Source organism: Xenopus laevis, chromosome 4S (genome assembly GCF_017654675.1).
Source record: "Xenopus laevis strain J_2021 chromosome 4S, Xenopus_laevis_v10.1, whole genome shotgun sequence".
NCBI lineage: Eukaryota > Metazoa > Chordata > Amphibia > Anura > Pipidae > Xenopus > Xenopus laevis.
In genome coordinates, this window is record NC_054378.1 from 11,213,434 (window position 1) to 11,235,768 (window position 22,335).

At 41.2% G+C, this 22,335-nt stretch overlaps 1 protein-coding gene across 1 annotated transcript in view; it reads left to right on the top strand.

The window, feature by feature from the left end:
- Positions 1–22,335, top strand: part of spon1.S (spondin 1, extracellular matrix protein S homeolog) — a 175,761-nt gene that overhangs the window by 149,034 nt on the left and 4,392 nt on the right. Inside the window, exons 8-14 of the mRNA XM_018260154.2 lie at positions 675–876; positions 7,229–7,369; positions 8,698–8,773; positions 11,001–11,183; positions 12,364–12,534; positions 15,714–15,881; positions 21,269–21,433. Coding sequence (XP_018115643.1) covers positions 675–876; positions 7,229–7,369; positions 8,698–8,773; positions 11,001–11,183; positions 12,364–12,534; positions 15,714–15,881; positions 21,269–21,433 — 1,106 coding nt within the window. The remainder of the gene's footprint in view (positions 1–674; positions 877–7,228; positions 7,370–8,697; positions 8,774–11,000; positions 11,184–12,363; positions 12,535–15,713; positions 15,882–21,268; positions 21,434–22,335) is intronic.

Consider the following 22,335-nt stretch of genomic DNA (forward strand, 5'->3'; position numbering starts at 1 on the left):
ATGAGAAATTCCAGTATATTTTGAGCACCCAACCAGGCCTGCTTCATTCAGGGTTAAAGTTCTGAAACTCTTTCAACATAAATTCTTTATCACCAGCCAGGACCTGATGACTGCTCAGTCCGCGGCACGGCTGTAGAGAGCTTTTTCACCCCCCCCCCCTCTCCATGCATTTTTTAATATCCGTCACCTTAAGCGGGGTTATGATCTTGCTGGAAGTTAGAAACAAGACCGCAGTGTCATTTAATTGCCCAGTCACTGGATCCTCTGTGTGTTTTCCAAAAAGTAATTATTTGTTAAGGAGGAATATATCTGCCTGAGACGTTCTTCTAACAGACGACCGAAGTAGTAGAACATTATTGATCTGCGGGAAGTGGTTGGGAGGCATCTCTCTTTTTCCCCCTCTCTCTACAGTAATTGCTACAGGAATCACTTCACAGGGAATTGCTATTTACCTGAATAATAGGTCTTCTCGGAAACACAGGCAGGTGAGCAATAGCCAGGCAGCTTAAGAGTAGTAAATCTGTGTACTGTATAATAGTCCTGTCTCTAACAGACCCTGTTGTCACAAACCAAAATCATTTTAATGTTAAATTATTCTGGCCAATTTATAAAGGTTCCCCCGCTCCATACACACCCCATAGCTCTGACCATGTGTTTTTGTTTCCTTTGGACAGGAGGGCTGCCCCATCCGCTGAGTTTTCTGTGGACCGAAGCCGTCACCTGATGTCCTTTCTGGCCATGATGGGGCCTAGCCCAGACTGGAATGTAGGGCTCACCTCCGAGGATCTCTGTACCAAAGAGTGCGGCTGGGTTCAGAAGGTGATCCAGGATTTGATTCCATGGGATGCAGGCACTGACAGTGGGGTAACCTACGAGGTAAGTGCATCCCTTATTGAACACGCATGGACGTGTGTTAGGTCATACCATGGAGCTTTTGTTCTTAACATGATCATGTCCATTTATATCCCAACATACCCACAATCTCTCAGGAGCCCTCCCACTTTTAGGCAATCCGCACTTCAAGTTTGCAGTCTTATTTTGGAAGGGATTCCTTCTACCCTAAGGCAGCTCAGGGCTGGCACTTTAAGAACAAGGTGGAAATCCAATGGAGAGTAGGTGCACCTAAGGGAACTAATTTGAGGCACCTCCCTGATATAATAAAGGGGATGATTATGAGAATATCCCTTTTAATATCACAAAGGCATTACATGACCATATTTATTTATATAGGTATCCTAATTCTGGTATTCTCACATTTTGATAGTTGCTACCATACAAGCTCCTTCACAACTTGGTTGCAATTGGTAATGTACCTATCCATGCATGAAGGCAGAATTTATATTCTGCCCCTAAGCCAGGGTAGCTGTTTACAAGCCCACCCCATTACCACCTTCTCTTACACCAACTCCCTCCTACTAGAGCTACAGTGGGGACTGGAAGGGCTTGAGTTTTTGAAAGCCTCCAGTGAAGAAGAAGCCTGTGGAGGGCATACAACCCCTAAAAATTTGACCCAGACAATCAGGGTACAAGAGAATAAGAGAACCCTGGACACATTTTAGTAATTCTATAATTGTGGGATGTTCCGCCTTTATTGTGACTATTAACAGGTACATGGCACAGCTTATATTTTAATGAAAAAACTCATTGCCCTATAAATAATTCTATCTTTGGGAATGCAGTTCTGTCTTTTGCATACAAAAAATAGTTGTGACTCTTGAATGTGTATTGTTTTATATTCCAGATGCTTGTGAGTTACGTTATTAAATTAGGTCGCTGCGGGCAGACAGCTGTATGGGGAGCTCATTGGGTTAAACCTAAGTGCCTTTTGAACTGAAGCCGACTTGGATTTCTGTTCTATCCAGACCATGTAGTTCAGGTTGTCAGATGATATTAAGGCTTATATATCTACACTTATCTTATGATCATGGAACCAATAACCCCTTAAATGTGCGGCATAAAGCAGATTTATTTGCAGGAGGCAGAAATGTGCTTCGCTATAGCCACCTATATGCCAAAGGCTGGAGATGTATTAGCAAGAAAATTACAGCAATAACCGACTCATTCGGAGTTTATGATAGTTGGCAGATTAGTGTTAAAAATGTCCCCGGTCTGTAGTAATCTGGAGCCAGAGTTTTCTTACGTTCACAAGCAATAAAACGAATATATGCTCTTTGGTCGGAGAAAAATCGACAGTATTCTTAGTATAACTTGTATTAGCTGTAAGGGGGGACTGGCATCAGAATAAGAATAGTGATGGGCGAATTTATTCGCCAGGCGCGAATTTGCGGCGAATTTGCGCGTTTCGCCGCCAGCGAATAAATTTGCGAAACGCCCGCGAATTTTTTTTTTCGAAAAAACGGACGCGGGCGAAAAAAACGGGCGCCGGCGTCAAAAACGGGTGCCGGCATCGAAAAAACGGGCGCCGGCTTCAAAAAAAGCGAAACGGCGCAAATTCGCCCATCACTAAATAAGAAGTGTTCTGAAAACAATGTGTCGTAGTAATTGGGTGGGTCTGTAATTTTGGGCTCTACTGGCAAAATCATGACATTTGGGGGATAAGTCATAGGGGTTTGATGCCCTAAACGAACAGGCACAGCTCTCAGGTTACCCCTTAAACAAAGGCTCGGAAATCCATATGGGTTAAAGGCTCATGAAACAGTGGATGCTAAAGCACTGTGTAGTGAATGCCATCCTCAATGGCTCCTGGCTAAGATTTAGAAAATGCTTGTGTGCTGTCCTAGATATTCAAGCCCAGCTTGAAGGACAGTTAGGTTATATGCTTTCCATAATATCACTGGGACTATAACAAAAAAATGACAGTAACCTGACCACCCAGAATCCCTACATAGAAATCTGGCAGTAAGGCCTGGAGGGAACTAGGGGTATATAACAGATCCTTTATATTCCTGGGGCCAACTGCAATCAAAGAGCCCAGCCACTACCACTATATTTTCCCAGCTGGAAGACCTGCCTGAAGTCACTATAAATAACTTGCTGTCAATGAGATTAAATGAGCTATATCAGGGTAGATGACCTTGACCTCCAACATAGAAATCTGTTGGTGCAGACCAGAGTGGTCATGGGTCACTATGGATCCCTTATTTCCCTGAAACCCCCTGCGACTGTAGAATAGTAAAATTGCTGGATCTTCCCAGGACCCCAGCATTGAAATCTGGTGGTGCAGGCTGGGAGGATCACATGGCTTTTTGGGTCCTTTCTCTCTGCAGTCATAGGAACTGCTCACCCTATAGTTACACCACTGGAAGCCCAGCCTGAAGGCAATTTGTATTAGTCCATGATATTACTGAAACTGTAGTAGTAATGTACGCAGTGGCTGAAATTGAACAGCCAAGCTCTGCTCTGCTGGTGCAACCCAAGGTGATCAGGTCCTTAACATAAACCTTCTCCCCATAGGGCCCTCATACAGCCTTATGGTCTTCTTTCCTAATAATTCAACTGGAGGTTGATATGACAGTGATCTAGTTTGGCTTGTTGTTTAAGCAAGGGGTTCCTGGCCAGTTGTCGGATAACAAATGGTGAACATGGGCACAAAAGTGCAAATCCCACTGCTCTAAAGCACGGAGAGCGGGGAACACACAAAGAGAATATCCACTCGGTGCGCACACTATGCTGTTGTTTGGAGCTGAATTTTGCAGATGTGGGTGCGGTAGGGAAATCACATAAGAACAGAAAAGAAGACTAAATCGCTATAGACTACGAAAGCGAGAACACAGACTGTAATAGAAATGGCTGTCGTTATGAAAGTGGAAGGTACATGGATTATTTAAATCTAAACCTACATTTTTAGGTTGCTTTATGAAATTAAATTCCCTACTGCAAAAATGCCTATGTGTCTGCAGATGCAGTGGGTTTTTTTTTTGGGTAGGACGGAAAGGGCATTTGCCTTGGTATCACTTTGGGGAGCTCTTTGGCCCCCTATTATAAAAGATGCATATGCAGACCTGTTGGGAAGCGGCTCATGTATGGCCAGTTTCAACATCCAGTCAACATGGATCGACGTGGTTCATTTCAGCTGCCTTGTATTTTCTCATCCAACCCTTCCTTGAAACTATCTAATGTATCTGACAGTACGGTGCTACATAGGAAACCTGACAATCTATCATTCCCTTGACCAGCTTTGCAATCATTTCCACAATTCCCCTATTAATTTGAGCCATTTGGTTTGGCTCTGCAGACATTCTGAATACTTCTTCATTGGAACGCACAGCGCCTTAATAGCAAGAAGGTTAATGTATCCGACCATGTATCGGCACCATTACTTTTCCACTGGACTGGGAATACTAAAACCTTGCAATTGCTTACATTTTCAGAGAACTATTGATTTTTAAACTCTGCCTCTTCTTCTTTTTTTTTTAATGGGAACAGTGAGACGCCAAATATATATTTCTGAATTCAATTAATTTTCGAGCTAAGTTCCTCCGTACTTTGTGCAGACTATTAGATGTCCTTGAAGTCGGTGGGAATGGGGACATGAAGATTTGTACTTAAGGTATCCCCTGGGACGTCTCGCACCCATAATTGAACTGAATTGAAGTCCTTTTGAGAAACAGGGCTGCTTAGATGTTTCAATTTAAAGTAAATAGTTGAATGATTGCTATAAAATGCCTGATCTCTCGGCACTGCTGAGTCCTTTTGGTTTCCCAGATTTCCTGACCGGAGAAATTAGTCGTTCTTAAATAAGGATGGTATATTGGCTGTATATGTTTTAAATTATGTTAACCCTACATTGTGAGAACACTCCTCTATTGTCTTCTTTGAATTAACAGTGAAAAAAAGATGGACCTTTGACCTCTAATTTCAGTTCCTGCACAGGAGGGGTTGGTCTTTATTGAACTAATTCTTGTATAAAGAGTAAAGGCCCCCATACAAGGGCAGATAAAAGCTGCCGACTGACCGAGTCGGCAGTTTATTGGCCCGTGTGTGGGGCCATCCGACGGGCTTCCCCGATCAATATGTGGCTGAAAGTTGGGCAGATCTCGATCAGGCAGGTTAAAAAATCGTGTTGCATCTGTGCGTTTATGTAGTCCTGCGATCGGACCGCCCGTATTGAATGCATTATGATCCGATCGTTGGCCCTAGGGCCCATGATCGGATCAGCCTGATATCGCCACCTCAATGTGGCATATCAGGGAGAGATCCGCTCAAACGCATGGATCTCTACATCTATGGCCACCTTGAGGAATGGAAATCCCTGAAGCAGATGCCTGGAGATATCATATTCTCATAGAGATCTCATGGAGGCCTTGCATGGCTTCCTAGTAATAAATGGTAGCATGTAATAGTCTTATTTGGCTGTCCCAGTCCAAAGGTTATATAATTTGACTGTCCCAGACCTAAAAGAATCCTATATAGATGTCTTAGACCTCCAACAGTGCAATGTGGTTGCTCTACATCTCCTACAAACTTACTGTGGTCCTAGACTTCCAACAGTCCCGTTGGCAGACCCAGACCTCAGACAGTTTTATCAGGCTCTGCCAAATGCCAATAGTCATATGGTCTGCGTTACGTAAGTAAACCAATCTCACCGGGTGCTCAGTAAAAGCATTCTTGGCACACTTTTCTTCTGATAACCATCACTTTCCCTTTCCTACAACTGCTACGGAAAGAGACGACAATAAGTTGCTTGAATTGGCTTGTGTCTACAATTAACTAGAAAGAACAGCAATGGATAAAGAAGATATTAGTCAGAATACAGGTCATGGCCAGGCACAGGTAAAGATCAGAAAGCTCAGCCAGGCATATAACCACAGCCGGGACTCCAATATGACAAGTAAAGGGACCAAATCAGAACCGAGGGCAAGACTAGGAATGAACTCAAAGCAAAACTAGACAAAGAACAGGACTCAAGCAGGAGGAACAGGATCATAACTAGGAATAAACCCCAGGAACCCACACATCTTTCCCAACCTCACCGCCCCAAAAGAAGTTGTCCCAAGTAGAATTAACCTATAAAATAAATAAAGTGGAAATGAGTTTGAACTTCAGAATGGGCCTAGGAATTAAACCTGATGAACTCTGCAAGTGAAACTCTCCTGCCAGTTTTCTCTCCTTTATTTCGAAATAGCATTCTCTTGGATGGAGCCGGCAGAGCCATAAATGTGGAAATGCCGCACTAGCAGCTGAGGATGAATCACAGAGAAAAAGTAACATTTTTATAATTTCCAGTCCTGTTACTAATCTCAATGCAAGATACAATGGAAATACGCAACTGTTTTTTCACCCTTGCTAAAAAGGAAAATATTCATATTCATATTCCAGTCTCTTATTCAAATCAGTGCATGGTTGCTAGAGTAATGTGGACCCTAGCAACCAGATTAAAATTGCAAACTGGAGAGCTGCTGAATAAAAAGCGAAATAACTCGAAAACTGTAAATAATAAAAAATGAAAACCAATTGTAAATTGTCTCAGACTATCACTCTCTGCATCATACTAAAAGTAGATTTATAGGTGAGCAACCGCTTTAAGCCCCTGCTTATACTGTGTGGACCTGGTTCTGAAATAATAAGTGTATTTCACTCTTTAACTTGTGCAGAAATCACTGAGGTTTGTCCTGCTGTTGCAAATGAGTTCAACAATCTCTTCGATTTAAAGATTTACAACACTCTCTATAAATGTCAGGCTATTTTATGTCTTTGTATATTTGTGTTCCTGTTTATTTATTTTTTTCTCTGCCCTTTAATCACTCAATATTTGTAAAGTAGTGAGAATATCATTTTACTTGGAGTGGGATTAATGTAGGAACAAAGGGCTCTTTTTTGTGTGTCTCTACTGCCTCCTCCTGGGCACCAGCAGTACTTCACACAAAAGAGGATGTGATATACTGTAAGGCTGCTAATTCTAAACAATTATCCCTTTATGTAAGAGAAGGTGCTAAGTTTGCCCATGGGCAGTAACCTATAGAAACCAATATGATGTTTGCTTTGAAATTGGTAACTGGTCCTTGCTAATTAGTTGCAATAGGTAAGTGTGCCTGGGCAAACTTACTGTCCCTTATTACAGAAACCCCAATAGTGGTTTGGTGAAACCGGGGGGTGCAATGTGCAAAGTGTAATGTAGGCTGCTGTTTGGCCCATAGTGCAACTGTCTGAGTTCTGATTGCCGCGGTTGTGAGCAATGGAGCAAAACAGATGCAATTGTGCGTCTGACACAGATGAACGATGAAGGCAGATGAATGGCTCTCTTATGCTTTATTTATTTTGTTTCCAGTCTCCAAACAAGCCCACCATTCCCCAGGATAAAATCCGACCTCTGACAAGTCTGGATCACCCACAAAGCCCCTTCTATGACCCAGAGGGTGGGCCAATCATACCTATAGCTCGAGTTGTGATTGAAAGGATTGCCAGGAAGGTAACTTACATATATTGACCTATTTATCTGTCTGTCTGACTATCTATATTCTGTATATCTGTTTTTATCTGTCTGTTTAATATCTATCTATCTATCTATCTATCTATCATCTATCTGTCTATCTATCTATCAATCTATCTATCTATCTATCTATCTATCTATCTATCTATCCTTCTATCTCTCTATCTATCTATCTATCTATCTATCTATCTATCTATCTATCTATCTATCTACCTATCATCTATCTATCTATCTATATATCTCTCTATCTATCTATCTATCTATCTATCTATCTATCTATCTATCTATCTATCATCTATCATCTATCTGTCTATCTATCTATCTATCTATCTATCTATCTATCTATCTATCTATCTATCCTTCTATCTCTCTATCTATCCATCTATCCATCTATCTATCTATCTATCTATCTATCTATCTATCTATCTATCTATCTATAATTTATCCATCATCATTCAATCAATTTATATGTCTATGACTTTTAATCAATATAGTATATATCATTCGATTTGTCTTTCTATTTTATCTGTTGTATTCTATGTATCATGTATCCATCATCAATAAATCCACTATCTATCTATATTTCAGTCACTAATCAATCTATCTAAATGTCTGTCTTTCTATTGTATTCCATGTATCATTTATCCATCATCAATCATTCTATTATCTGCCTCTCTATTTATCCACCCATCTATCACCTATGTATCTAGCTATCATCTATCCATCATCAATCAGTGAATGAATCAATCTAATGTCGATATATGATTTATCCATAATCAATCTATTTATCCATCTATCTACTGATCTATCTTTATAATCTATTGTCTATCTATGTATCATTTATCCATCAATCAATTTATTTTCTCTCTATCATTTATCCATCATCAATCTATCTAGAGTTTATCCTTAAGCAATCTATATATATATATATATATATATATATATATATATATCTCAACCCATCTATCATTTATGTATCTAGCTATCATCTATCCATCATCAATCAATCAATCAATATAGTATGTATCTATCTGTTCTCGTTGTGTCTCTGAATTACATTGGCACAAACCTTACTGATCTGATGAGTAAGATGAACAAGTTCAAACCTTGTATCAGCAGCAGTCGTTCGTTATCTCCAGAAATAAATTACAAGAGCTAATTCTCACTAGTCATTAGTTAACATCATATGAAATATTCCACCCTGTCAGGCTGCAGGGCTTATTTAGTGACACGTCTGCTCCGAAATTCAATTCTCTCCTGCGCGGTGCAGTGTATTAATCTGCAGTTAAATGCTTTATTGCTCTCAGGGAGAACAGTGCAATATTATACCCGACAACGTGGATGACATAGTAGCAGATCTGGTAACGGAAGAGAAAGACGAAGGTAAGTGTCCGACTGTGAGACATACACGCAGGTATGTAGGGAGGAGACGGAGGGAACAGCAGCTATAGCAAAATAAAATTTAAAGAGATGGGGAGAGGACAAGTTTTGATATATCAGCTCTTTCCAGCTGAGGAAATAAGTCTCTGATATAACCAGGGCCAGGATACGTCTGGAAACCAGTTGGAATAACCATATAGATGTTGCAGACTTTGTTGTTATATCAAAGGGCATATTTTAGCATAGCAACTCCCAGCATTCATAATCCTTTATTGGACTGATATTAGTAAACTAAAGTGCCCCATCTACAAACAAACAAGCCTAAGAGCAGAACCTTCTTAGAGGCCTCTAGCGATGGGCGAATTTGTCCCGTTTCGCCGAAAAATTTGTGAAACGCATTGAAGTCAATAGGCGTCAAAATTATTTTGTCGTGCTTCAATTTTGACGCCTGCGAAATTTTTTTTACGCGCGCCTATTTTGTCCAAATGCATTAAAGTCAATGGGCGTCTGAATAATTTTGATGCATGACAATTTTGATGCGCGCTACTATTCTGACGCACGCACAAAAGTTTTTGACAGAGCTGATTTTTTGCAGCGAATTTATTCGACCATTACTAGAGGCCTCCAACCCCCAAAAACCTTCCCCATAAGCTTTCTAAGCTTTTTTTGATCGAAGGAAAATCCTTCGATCGATGGATTAAAATCCTTCGAATCGTTCGGTCGAAGTATTTGCGGTAAATCCTTCGACTTCGATATTCGAAGTCGAAGGATTTTACTTCGATGGTCGAATATCGAGGGTTAATTAACCCTCGATATTCGACCCTTAGTAAATGTGCCCCTTATTGTTCACAGATCAGTAGATCATTCTCTTCCTGTAATGATGACAATAACTGAGTATTATCGCCCCACCTCTTTATTGTCTCCAGCAATGACTCTACAGAAATGTCACATTTAATTGTTATTCACTGCCCTCAAGTGGTCATAATGTAGAACTGAGGGTACAAGGATTTCTTAGAATCTTCAGAAGCCTCTGTATAATGAGCTGCTCCTTATCTAAAGGAGAACAGGCTGTAGCTGGGGGAAGGATGGACTGGCAGTAATAGTTGCGGCAGACGTGAGCCCAAAGAATCAAGCACAAATGTCATTTTAAAGGAGAACTAAAGAGTAACTAAAGAATTAGCCTAGAAATGTTGTACATTATGTTTTGGGTTTCTGTACCAGCCCAAGGCAACCACAGCCCTTTAGCAGTAAAGATCTGTGTCTCCAAAGATGCCCCAGTAGCTCCCCATCTTCTTCTTCTGCGGATTCACTGCACATGCTCTGTGCTGCTGTCACTTACTGAGCTTAGGGACCCACTCACAATATACAGTACACATTGAATAGAAATGTCACAATATAAGGCTGATTGGTAATTAATACAGATAATTACTACATGGCAGTACATAAACCAGTGCAATTAGCATCAGAATTTAATAATCAGCAAACCTGTAGCATCAGCTTATATTACAGGGGAAGCTCATTTTCTGCTGGATAATTAGTGACGAGCCCTAAGCTTAGCTTCTCAACAGCCAATCAGAGCCCACTGAGCATGTGAGTGTCACAGACACTTTCCAAGATGGTGACCCCCTGTGACAAGTTTGAAGTCCTGGATCATTGCTGCTATTGACAAGCTCAAACTTTAGCCTCGTGCAATAAGTTCACTACTACTAATAAAATACTGGCATTTTTAGCCAAATTAATTTCAGAGTTTAGTTCTCCTTTAAACTGTCTGGCTGCAGGGATCAAAAGAAAACCTTGGAAGGCATTCCTGTATCCTTGAGTCTCTGCATCGCCGTCTTCCTCATGTAACTTCTGTGGTTTCAGGGTGGGTCGAGGGAACGAGCTGGCAAATATTCTTCTGTTGAATTTTAATGACAAGCTGAAACTTTAGGCTGGTGCAATAAGTTCAGTATATAAAATATGGCATTTTTAGGGTTTAGTTCTCCTTTAGGAGGTTATATGGAGACATGGTCTATGTTGCCAGTCCGAAAATAAGGCAACTGAGTGTCAGGGACTTGCCCCAGTTCTCAAGGCACCATTATATCACCATTAAACAAAATGTTCAGATTCTCATAAAATCTAAAATACAAAATGTACTTAATCATAGGTATTAGTTCTCCTTTAACCTCAATCTCAGTAAACTATGCAATCCTGATCCTGTGACAAATAACAATCTATTTTTTACTTTCAGATGACACCCCGGAGACCTGCATATATTCCAACTGGTCCCCCTGGTCGGCCTGCAGCTCGGCCACCTGCGACAAGGGCAAGCGGATGAGACAGCGCATGTTAAAGGCTCAGTTAGATCTCAGTGTTCCCTGCCCAGACACTCAGGACTTTGAACCCTGCATGGGCCCCGGCTGCAGCGATGACGGTACAGTTAGACATGTTGTACTGAAGTATCACATAACTGCGCGTGCAACAAAAACTGCATGCAACTTGCACCTGATGTATCAATGTGGGCAGTGTCAAACTGGCAAACCGGGTTATCAGGAAAACTCCCGGTGGGCCCAGGAGTCAGTGGTCTCTTTTGCGTCTAACCCTTAGGCCTATTTCATGGTCATTCCTTATTTCTTTATGGGGAAACATGCTTAATAATAATGGAAGAATAGAGTAAGTAAATATAAATGATTAGAAGAATAAAGAGTAGTGATGGGCGAATTTGCCATTTGGGAAAAAATTTGCCAAAATCGAATTTTGAAGTCCGCATCAATTTTGACACTAGTGTTAAAGTCAATGGGCATCCGAATAATGTTGATGCGCGACAGTTTTTTCCAACGCGCGTCCAAAGTTCACTGGGAATTTTCGCTGCAGATTTATTCGCCCGCGGCAAAACGAGTAAATTCACCGCAAATTCTCGCCTGGTGAATTTATTCGCCCATCACTAATAAAGAGGTTGAGTGAGGAGAGCAGGAATAATACTTTGGAAAGTTGGGCCACAGTCTAAGGTTTTCTGGTGGGCCCCTGGCATCCCAGGGCATAAAACGCCACTTACTATTAGAATCAAATTGGGAGCAGGATCAGTAAACATTACTGGTTTGCATGCTGGACACCTCTAGTGACCAAACAGAGGTAAAACCATAAACTCAATAATTTCTCCAAGGCATGCTAGTAAGTAAAAAATTATACTTTATTTACATCAATAGTTAAAAAACATGAAAAATATCCCCTCTAACGCCTGACGCGTTTCACACTTACCCACAACATTCTGCCTATGACTAAGTGCTGGGTAAGCATGAAACGCGTCAGGCGTTATAGGGGATATTTTTCATGTTTTTTAACTATTGATTTAAATAAAGTATATTTTTTTACTTACTAGCATGCCTTGGAGAAATTATTGAGTTTATAAAACGCCACTTGGCAAATCCGTTGCAACATCCAGTGGAGTCAGTGAAAGAGCGCCAGAGTATTTGGCATCAAAAACAACATCAATGAGTGCAAGTAGGAGCTGTTGTACGTGCAACACCCCTGCTCACTTAGGCCAGCATGCACTAACCGTTGCGCCATATTCTGCAAAGCAACCAACTGAGAGTCACATTTCCTCTGTGTTTCAGAAGCCTCTACCTGCATGATGTCAGAATGGATCACCTGGTCGCCGTGCAGCGCCTCCTGCGGGATGGGAATGAGGTCCAGGGAGAGATACGTCAAGCAGTTCCCAGAAGACGGTTCCTTGTGTAAAGTCCCAACGGAAGAAACTGAGAAATGCATTGTCAATGAGGAGTGTGGTAGGTCCCTTGCGATATCAGCGAAAAAATGTCTGTTTTTTTTTTTTTTGCTCAAGAAAGATTTTATTGAAAAGCAAGAAAGCAAATACAACACATGGGTAAACATTCTTTGTTCTTACATAGACACAGGTTATCACGTCAGTTGAGTTACAACAAGGATAGTATGGTGATATACAAGTAATCAGCTATACATTAGGTCAGTGATCCCCAACCAGTAGCTCGAGAGCAACATGTTGCTCCCCAACCCCTTGGATGTTGCTCCCAGTGGCCTCAAAGCAGCTGCTTATTTTTGAATTTCAGGCTTGGAGACAAGATTTGGTTGCATAAAAACCAGATGCACTGCCAAACAGAGCCTCCAATAGGCTGCCACTCCACATAGGGGCTACTAATAGCCAATCACATCTCTTATTTGGCACCACACAGGAAGATTTTTCATGCTTGTGTTGCTCCCCAACTCTTTTTACATCTGAATGTTGCTCACGAGTGAAAAAGGTTGGGGACCCCTGCATTAGGTAGTAGTGTCCTCCTGTGCCCTGAGCCAGGAGCCCCAGATTACCTCATATTTAAGGAGATTGCCATTTTTTCTACATATAATTTGTTCTGTATTATGTAAGTCTTGGACTGACTTATACCATTGTTCAACTTTCGGATGGTCAGAGCATTTCCAATGGCAGGTAATACCTTTTCTGGCTAGGAATAAGACTCTTTGTAAGTACAGCTGTTAGTACAGCTGTTTATCAGGAGGGATATCATGGGTAGACATTATCACTAGAAGGCACATCTTAGGGTCTTTGGGTACGGGGAGTGTCCAGTATGTTGGACTAGTAGTGGTCCAGGTGGGTACAGTCCCACATCGTATGCAGGAAGGTGCCTTGATGTTGGTTGCAGCGATTGCAAAGAGGGGATATAGTCGGATTGATTATATGCAATCTAGTTTTAGTATAGTACGCCCTATGCTATATATACAGTTGTATTAACCTGTATTTATAGTTAAGGGAGACCAGTGAGGGTTCCTTTAGGGCCTGGGTCCATTGGGCGTCATTGAGGTAAACTAGGTCATGGTCCTATTTGAAAAAGTCTGTTTAGTTGTATTTGTGCCTGAAAACATTGTGATGTTTAGTTAAAAAAAAGGGGGTCATTTGGTGGAAATGTGTTTTTTATCTCACAAAGCAGCAGCTCTGTCTTGCTATATGGTTGAGATTGTAGTTTTCTTATTAGGGCCCAGTTGGGCAGAGCCATGCCAAATCCGAAGCTGCTAATCAGTGAACTGATCTGCATCCGCCACCCAACATGTCCCCCCTACGCAGACCTGCCCACAAATAGATAACTCATCTTCTGACCCGGAACTATAAAACCAGAAGGGATGTCATCATGGACCAGAAGTGACATCACTTTGACGCCTGCTCAGTCGCATAAGGGGGACAATTTGCTATAATCCCAGTCCGACACATTGGCCGGGTACCCAGACTGCCCACAAATTCACGAAATCGGGGACTTTTCATTTTCGGCTATCAACTATTATTCCATTTTACCATTAATAATCTTAATTCAGAATTTTTTGCTGAGTGCTGAAATCAGTTGGCTTTTCTTTCATTCGTTTTATCCGTAAATTTAGACTAAAGGGATACTGTCACTGGAAATTTTTTTTTCAAAATGCATCAGTTAATAGTGCTGCTCCAGCAGAATTCTGCACTGAAATCCATTTCTCAAAAGAGCAAACAGATATTTTTATTTTCCCGCTGCCCCAAGTCATGTGACTTGTGCTCTGATAAACTTCAATCACTCTTTACTGCTGTACTGCAAGTTGGAGTGATATCACCCCTCCCTTTTCCCCCCCAGCAGCCAAACAAAAGAACAATGGGAAGGTAACCAGATAGCAGCTCCCTAACACAAGATAACAGCTGCCTGGTAGATCTAAGAACAACACTCAATAGTAAAAACCCATGTCCCGCTGAGACACATTCAGTTACATTGAGAAGGAAAAACAGCAGCCTGCCAGAAAGCATTTCTCTCATAAAGTGCAGGCACAAGTCACATGACCAGGGGCAGCTGGGATATTGACAAAATGTCTAGCCCCATGTCAGATTTCAAAATTGAATATAAAAAAATCTGTTTGCTCTTTTGAGAAATGGATTTCAGTGCAGAATTCTGCTGGAGTAGCACTATTAACTGATGTGTTTTAAATTTTCCTGGAATTTGCAACATTTTGATTGGTCCCATTCAGGCAAGCTGCGTTTTTTCTTTTCTGGATTAAACGGTCTCCCAAAATTTACACTGTATCCCCTAAGAAACATAAAATACAGTACACCATGAACCAAGTATTTTTATTCCTAGGACCAAGCATCTGACTCTTCTGGAATTTGTTCACTGCTGCAGCAAACTGGCTCATATTATTGGGGAGTAGTGATGGGTGAATAAATTTGCAAAACTACTGCGAAAATACACCTGCGATAAATAAATCTGGACGTGTGTCGGAATAGTCGCTCGCGTCAAAACTGAGACGCCTCAACACTGTTCGGACGCCCATTGACTTTAATTCAGGCGTCAAAATTGATGTGAGTGTCAAAGTTGTCGTGAATTGACGCAGGCTTCAAAATTCGAGTTTCGCTTAATTTCTCGATGTTTTGTGAATTGCGCTGGAAATTCACAATTTTTCCTGGCGAAACGGGACAAATTCGACTATCACTGTTGAGGTGTTGTTGGATAGCAATAGACACTAGGGTTATTTATTAAAGTCCAATTTTTTTCTGGTCGGGCTTTTACAGGGAAAAAACATCATTTTAATAAAACTTAAGTTTTTCGAGATTTATTAAACCCCAATGGTGTTAAAAGTCTGAATTAAAAAAAAGTCAACCGAGACCTGCCGAGTTCATGTAAAAGTCAATGGCAGATGTGAAGATATCCTGATGTGTGCTGGGTTTTGTTCACTAATCCGAAGATTTTTCTGGTTTTCAGAAAACAGTGAGACAATTTCGGATTTTGAAAAATACATACGGTATTCTGCCTCCAGTGCATTTTAGCAAGAAAGTAGGAGTAGCTTAGCTTAATACTCACGAGAAAAAAAAATCTTTGGGTCTTTATATTTGCACTTTTATTTTCACAAAGGATTGGAACTACATGTTGTTTTATTTGCTGCGTGATAAGACTGACGTTTTTCTTTGGGTCCAATGTAATCCTAGAGCCAAGCAGCTGTATAGTCACGGAATGGGCAGAGTGGGAGGAGTGCAGCGCTACATGCGGGATGGGTATGAAGAAGCGGCACAGGATGATAAAGATGACTCCAGCGGATGGATCAATGTGCAAAGCCGACACAACAGAGGTTGAGAAATGCATGATGCCCGAATGTCGTAAGTCCTTTTTCTTATCAAATTGGGTCCAGGGCATATTTTTATATTTTGCCTCCAATCTAGTCACTACCAAGTTGTGATAATGGGTTTCATTTCCCAGTGTCCATGTAGTTATGAGTATATGTGGGACATTCACTAAGAATCGTAGTCCGCTTCGCCGCACTTCGCCAGGCGTATTTTCGCCATCGCTTCACAAATTCACTAAAATCCGAAGTTGCGCTCAGGGGTAGCGTAAGGTTGCGAAGTTACGCTAGCGATGGTTAATTTGCATACGGCGCCAAATTCAAATTTCAATGGAAGTATTCGTAGCAGCACTACACAAGCCTGGGAAACCTTCAAAACATCAAATAAAATGTTTATTTTGCCCTACACATGTGACCACTGTATAGTTAAGTTGCCATGAGTTAGGAAATGTAGGGGGGAAGGAGGGGAGCCCCAAAAAATTTTTTCGATCTTTTTCAGCCTATCACCCATAATAAAGAAAAAACGCCAGCGTTTTTTGGGACTTCGAAAAATTTTTAACTTTTTTTGAAGCAATCCCTATCTACTCTATTGCGCTTCGCCTGGTCTGAGGTGACAAAGGAAGTCTGGTGTAAAAGGTAGCGTTCAGAACAATATTCGCGTTAGTGAATTTGCGTAGTTACTTCCGTTGCGCGAATTCGCCAGGCGTAAGGTTGCGAAGTTACACTAGCGAAGTTACGCCAGCGTTCGTTAGTGAATTTGCGAAGTAACGAAAATGCCCAACGCTAGCGAATTCACGCTAGCGTTAGGCGCTTCGGCGCTTAGGGAATTTGCCCCTATATGTTTATACTACATACCGACAGATGGAGCAAGCTCGATTTAACATTTATCTCAACCATGATGAGCTATTTTCATGGAAATGCATGGCTTGACCATGTTTCATGGTGCCTTGTGATCTTGAAGAAGATGCCTATTGTATAGTGAAGTCTGTAATCCAAAACTTTTAGCTGCCACAGAGTATATTTATTTAGGTACGGTGTCCTGAATGTCCAAATATCATTTTTGTTGCTTGTTTAAAAAAAAAGTAATTAATATTAAGAATTCACTGTACAGCTGAGCAGTAGATACAATATAAAAGTAGCATGCATTGTGTGGGCCATTGGGAGTAGACTTTGACCAGACAAAATAAAAATAATAAAAACCGCTACCATCCATAGTCTCCCACAGGATTTTACACAAGTAAATACCCCTAAGACGGTAATTACCCCTTGTTGCAGAGTCAGCACAGCGGAGCTCACAAGGACCTTCTTTAGCCGCTTCATTAATCTCAGTAAGGAATGTCCGTATCGGCGCATGCGCAGTTGGAGCATTTTCCCAGTTCGCTACAACTGCGCATGCACCAAAAGTGATGAAAATTACAGAGGTGCCGGAAGAAGACCCAAAGATTACCAAATCGGCTAAAGATGGCCCCCGTGAGCTCCGCTGTGCTGACTCTGCAACAAGGGGTAATTACTGGCTATGGGGTATTTACTTGTGTTAACTGCAGTGTGGGGGGAGCAGGGAGGGGGGACTATGGAGGGTAGGGATTTTTAATAGAAAGGAGGTGTAGTTCTCCTTTAAAGGGCATGTAAATAGTGATGGGCGGATTTGCTCGTTTTTTTCGCCAGTGAATTTTCGCGGGTGTTACGCGAATTTATTTGCTGGCGGCGAATCGCACAAATTCGCGAATTTGCGCCTGGCGAATAAATTCGCCCATCACTACATGTAAAGTCTAAAACAGAATAAGGCTAGAAATGCTGTATTTTGTATACTAAACATAAACATGAACTTACTGCACCACAAGCCTAATCAAACAAATAATTTATGCTTTTAAAGTTGGCCACAGGGGGTCACCATCTTGTTACTTTGTTAAACATCTTTGCAAGACTAAGACTGTGCACATGCTCAGTGTGGTCTGGGCTGCTTAGGGATCGTCATAAACAAAGCTGCTTGAGTTCTGCATGGCTGGGAAGTAAGGCGGGGGCTCCCCCTGCTGTTCATAAGTATGATTGTTTCCCTGCAGAGCAGTTAGGGACCGTCTGACAATTTCTATCCACAGCAATAAATATAGGGAGAAATTTCACTGCATACAGTCAGGTTTCTCATAAAAATGGTACACATTTTTTAATTAAAGTATATTGGAGATAGGTTTCTTTTTCATTAAAGAAAGTAAAAATGGGATTTTATTTTTTTGCCTTTACATGCCCTTTAAGAACATTGACACATTTTGTGCCTTAAGCTACCAAAAAATGCCTTACCCTTTAAACAAGACTGAATGTCCATATATTGCAATATATTTTAGATGGCCAACTATATCAAAGTCATCCCTGGTATGGCCAGTTTCTACACTCAACTTGCATCTGATTCATTAAGAATTCTATTGCTTCATTATACATTTTACAAAGGGACTACGTTTTACCTGCGACTTACTTGCTGCTTTCAAAGTAAAACTCCCAAACGTGGTTGCCCTTTTATTGGCCACCAGTGACATAGTTGTTTTTAAAAATTAGTGGTGAGCACAACTTTCCCTTGTTTGTTATAGTTTATACAGGATCACTGGCCGGCTCCATGTTGTAGCTCCCACCCTTTCCAACTATAGTCAGGTGATCCCACTGGTGGCCAATAAAAGGGCAGGAGTTTTTACCTTGAAAGCAGCAAGTAAGTTGATAGGTTCAGGTGATGGCTTCCCTCTTTGGCAGCAAGGAAGAGGTCTGCACTAGTTATTTTAACTGAAGTCCATATTCTCCTTTATATATAAATGCACAAGTTCTGTATCTGTATGAGACCTTTGGTTTCCCATTGGTTGCTGTGTTTGCATATACCCCCCATTTTTATTTACATTATTGGGCCTGGTTGGTGTGGCCTAGCTCATGCTTTCCAGAAGACCATGGCATATGTGCCATACAATTAAATAGATTTTACAGTACCATAATAATCTTTAGTATAAGAACTCTGGGATGTACAGTAAATTTTCCTTGGACCAATTTCTGCTGTTCTCTAACGAGCCCCAGAGGAGCCTCTGCTTGAAGAACTTCTCTTCTGTACTTTGTGAAAGCTTTTCCCTCACAAATGTGTTCTCTCTCTGTGGGTTATTGTCATCTCTCTTTACATTTGCCGTAATGATGCATAGATCATTGGCTGTCCTCTCTGGGCTCCTTTCGCAGAGATAATGCAGAAGCCAACCAGTCTGGTAATCTCAGAGTGATTTATCACAAATTTCCTGCGCCCGTCTCAAGCTACAATTTATTGTCATTACATAGTTACGGATATGCACCGAGGAACCCATCCAGAGCAGATACTTTCCAGAATATAGTAGCCCTGTGAGTTAATGAATCAAACCAGGCTACAGGCTGTGCAGTTAAATGTAGTTCTTTTAGAAGAGCAGAAGACACCAAACTTTTAAGTTATCTTAAAGTTAAAGTTATATTAAATCACTAATCCAAGAAACACTTATTATTTTGGGCAATACGGGCACAGTATGTATATTTGCGAGATAATAAAACGTTTGCGAATATATTAATATTTCACTAAGGGGGTTATTTATCATAATTAGTGATGGGCGAATTTGCGCCGTTTCGCTTCGCTGAAAAATTCGCGAATTTCGCGCGAAATTCGCGAAACGGCGAAAAATTCGCGAAATGGCGCCGGCGTCTCGTTTTTGACGCCGGCGCCCGTTTTTTCGACGCCGGCGCCCGTTTTTGGCGCCGGCGTCCGTTTTTTCGGGAACATTTTTTTTGACGCTGGCGAATTTTTGACGCGAATTTTCGTGGGCGTTTCGCGAATTTATTCGCTGGCGGCGAAACGCGCAAATTCGCCGCGAATTCGCGCCTGGCGAATAAATTCGCCCATCACTAATCATAATCCAAATTTTTTTAGATTTTTTAAAATAGTCCGTCCAAACTAGTATCCACGATTTGACATTATTTAAAAAACACAAATTAATTTTTCCTGGATTGCTCGATTTTTTGTATTTTTGTTCGAAAAGCCCGAAATAGTCATCTTTTGGGGCTAATTCCTGCGCAGAACACAGAAAATTCTGAATAGGATAGGGACCTCTCCTATTGACTTATATATGACCTTGGTAGGTCTGAAATAGTGGATCTTCGAGTTCGGACTTTTTGCATCCTCGGGTATAATAAATCTCAAAAATTTTAGGTTTTTTTCCCACTAAAAATTCAGATTTTATAGTAAAAAAACGTTTTGAGATTTTAGCATTCGGACTTTAAAGGGCATATAAAGGCAAAAAAATAAAATCCCCTTTTTACTTTCTTTAATGAAAAAGAAACCTATCTCCAATATACTTTAATTAAAAATTGTGTACCGTTTTTATGAGAAACCTGTACAGAAGACTGTATGCAGTGAAATTCTCCCTTCATTTACTGCTGTGGATAGGAATTGTCAGACGGTCCCTAACTGCTCTGCAGGGAAACAATCATACTTATTAACAGCAGGGGGAGCCCCCGCCTTACTTCCCAGCCATGCAGAACTCAAGCAGCTTTGTTTATGATGATCCCTAAGCAGCCCAGACCACACTGAGCATGTGCACAGTCTTAGTCTTGCAAAGATGTTTAACAACGCTACAAGATGGTGACCCCCTGTAGCCAACTTTAAAAGCATAAATTATTTGTTTGATTAGACTTGTGGTGTAGTAAGTTCATGTTTATATTTAGTATACAAAATACAGCATTTCTAGCCTTATTCTATTTTAGACTTTACTTCCCCTTTAATAAATAACCCCCTTAGAGTCCTCTCATATGATATGTCACATTGGGATGTCCACTATATGGCCAAAGGTTTCAGACACATCTACCCAGATGTCCTCAGTTGAAACGCTCAGTTCCAAAGTTCAAAACGAGGATTTTTGAGTGTAGGGTTTTTATGGGTGGGCAACCACAAAAGCCTTAAGTTTGGTGGAGGATGAATAATGGCATGGAGATGTTTTCCATGGTAAGAGCTAGGGACTCTAATTCCATTGAGAGAAAACCATAATACGACATTCTTAATGATTTCAATCTTCCTACTTTGAGTCAACAGTTTGGGTTATTTTTTATAATGGCCCTATAAATAGAATGAGGTCTAATGAGATTAAGTTTACTGAGAGGGATGAACTTCCAATACAGTGAACACCTGAATGGACTGGAACACCAACTATAAGCCATCATCCAACTTCACCAATGCTCTTGTGGCTGAATAGAAGCAAATGCCACTAACAATGTTCCAAAGCCATCTAATAAAATATCAGAAACTAGAGACAAGACTTAGTACTTTTCCTACTTCTTTATGTTTTCAGTGCTTTATATTGATAAAACACATTTGCTGGTGTAATGGCTTCAACAAGAGGCAAGACTAATTGTATATCTATCTAATAATATTCGTGTTGCCCGCAGATACCATCCCGTGTGTGTTGTCCCCTTGGTCTGAATGGAGTGATTGCAGCGTTACCTGTGGCAAAGGCACCAGAACTAGACAGAGAATGTTGAAGTCCCCGGCTGAACTTGGAGATTGCAATGAGGAACTGAAACAAGTGGAAAAGTGCATGCTTCCTGAATGCCGTATGTTCAGCGGGGAGGGGGGTATTTTTTTAATGAAACTTAGTGCAGACTGGCCTTACCCCTGTCATCACTGTGACTATAGGTGGATGGTACTCCCACTCTCTCTCTATTCCAGGGATCGTGCTACAGGCTTTCACTGGGGAGTCTGACATCTTTTCATAAAATACAAAGCCCGTTATGGGTCGTCTACTACAAGCCCAGAGGAACCGATAATTACTGCCTTTCACAGGATGTGCAAACCATGGAGCAGATATAGTAATGCAAGTTCAAAAGCCAAATAGGAAGAAATGGGGTGGCTTCTATGCTCCTCGCTCTTCCCTTCACTCATGGTTCTAGTCAACCTTCTCAACTTGACACAAGTGATTCCGTTTCCTTTATTCCTAAGAACCCCCTCTCTGCTGTTTGTTCTCTGCCCCTTGGCTGTCAAGATATAAAAGAAAGGGGATTGGTCAGTGCACTGTCAATGACTAAATGGAGAGATATAGTGATCCTTCTTCACTCCCCCATTATAAAGACACAAACAAACTTCAGAATCATAGTTCTAGTCAACCTTCTCCTCTGTCTGTCACTCCCTACTTGGACAAGGTGGTCCAATTCCCATGATTCCTGGTACCCCCTCTCTTCCTGGCCCTTGGCTGTCAAGGACTAAATGGGGATATATTAGGACCCCTTCTCCTGCTGCCAGGGGTGCTGCTGCCATGAGGCAAGTTAAGAAACTTAAGAAAGCAGGCCGCTAGTGATGGGCGAATTTCGCACGAAATATGCGAGATGGCGAAAAATTCACTGTTTTTTTATGCAGGCGGCCTTTCTTTGACGCTGGCGAGCTGGCGCGGGCGTTTCGCGAATTTATTCGCAATTGGCCAATAAATTCGCCCATCACTACAGCCTGCAAGTTACCAGGG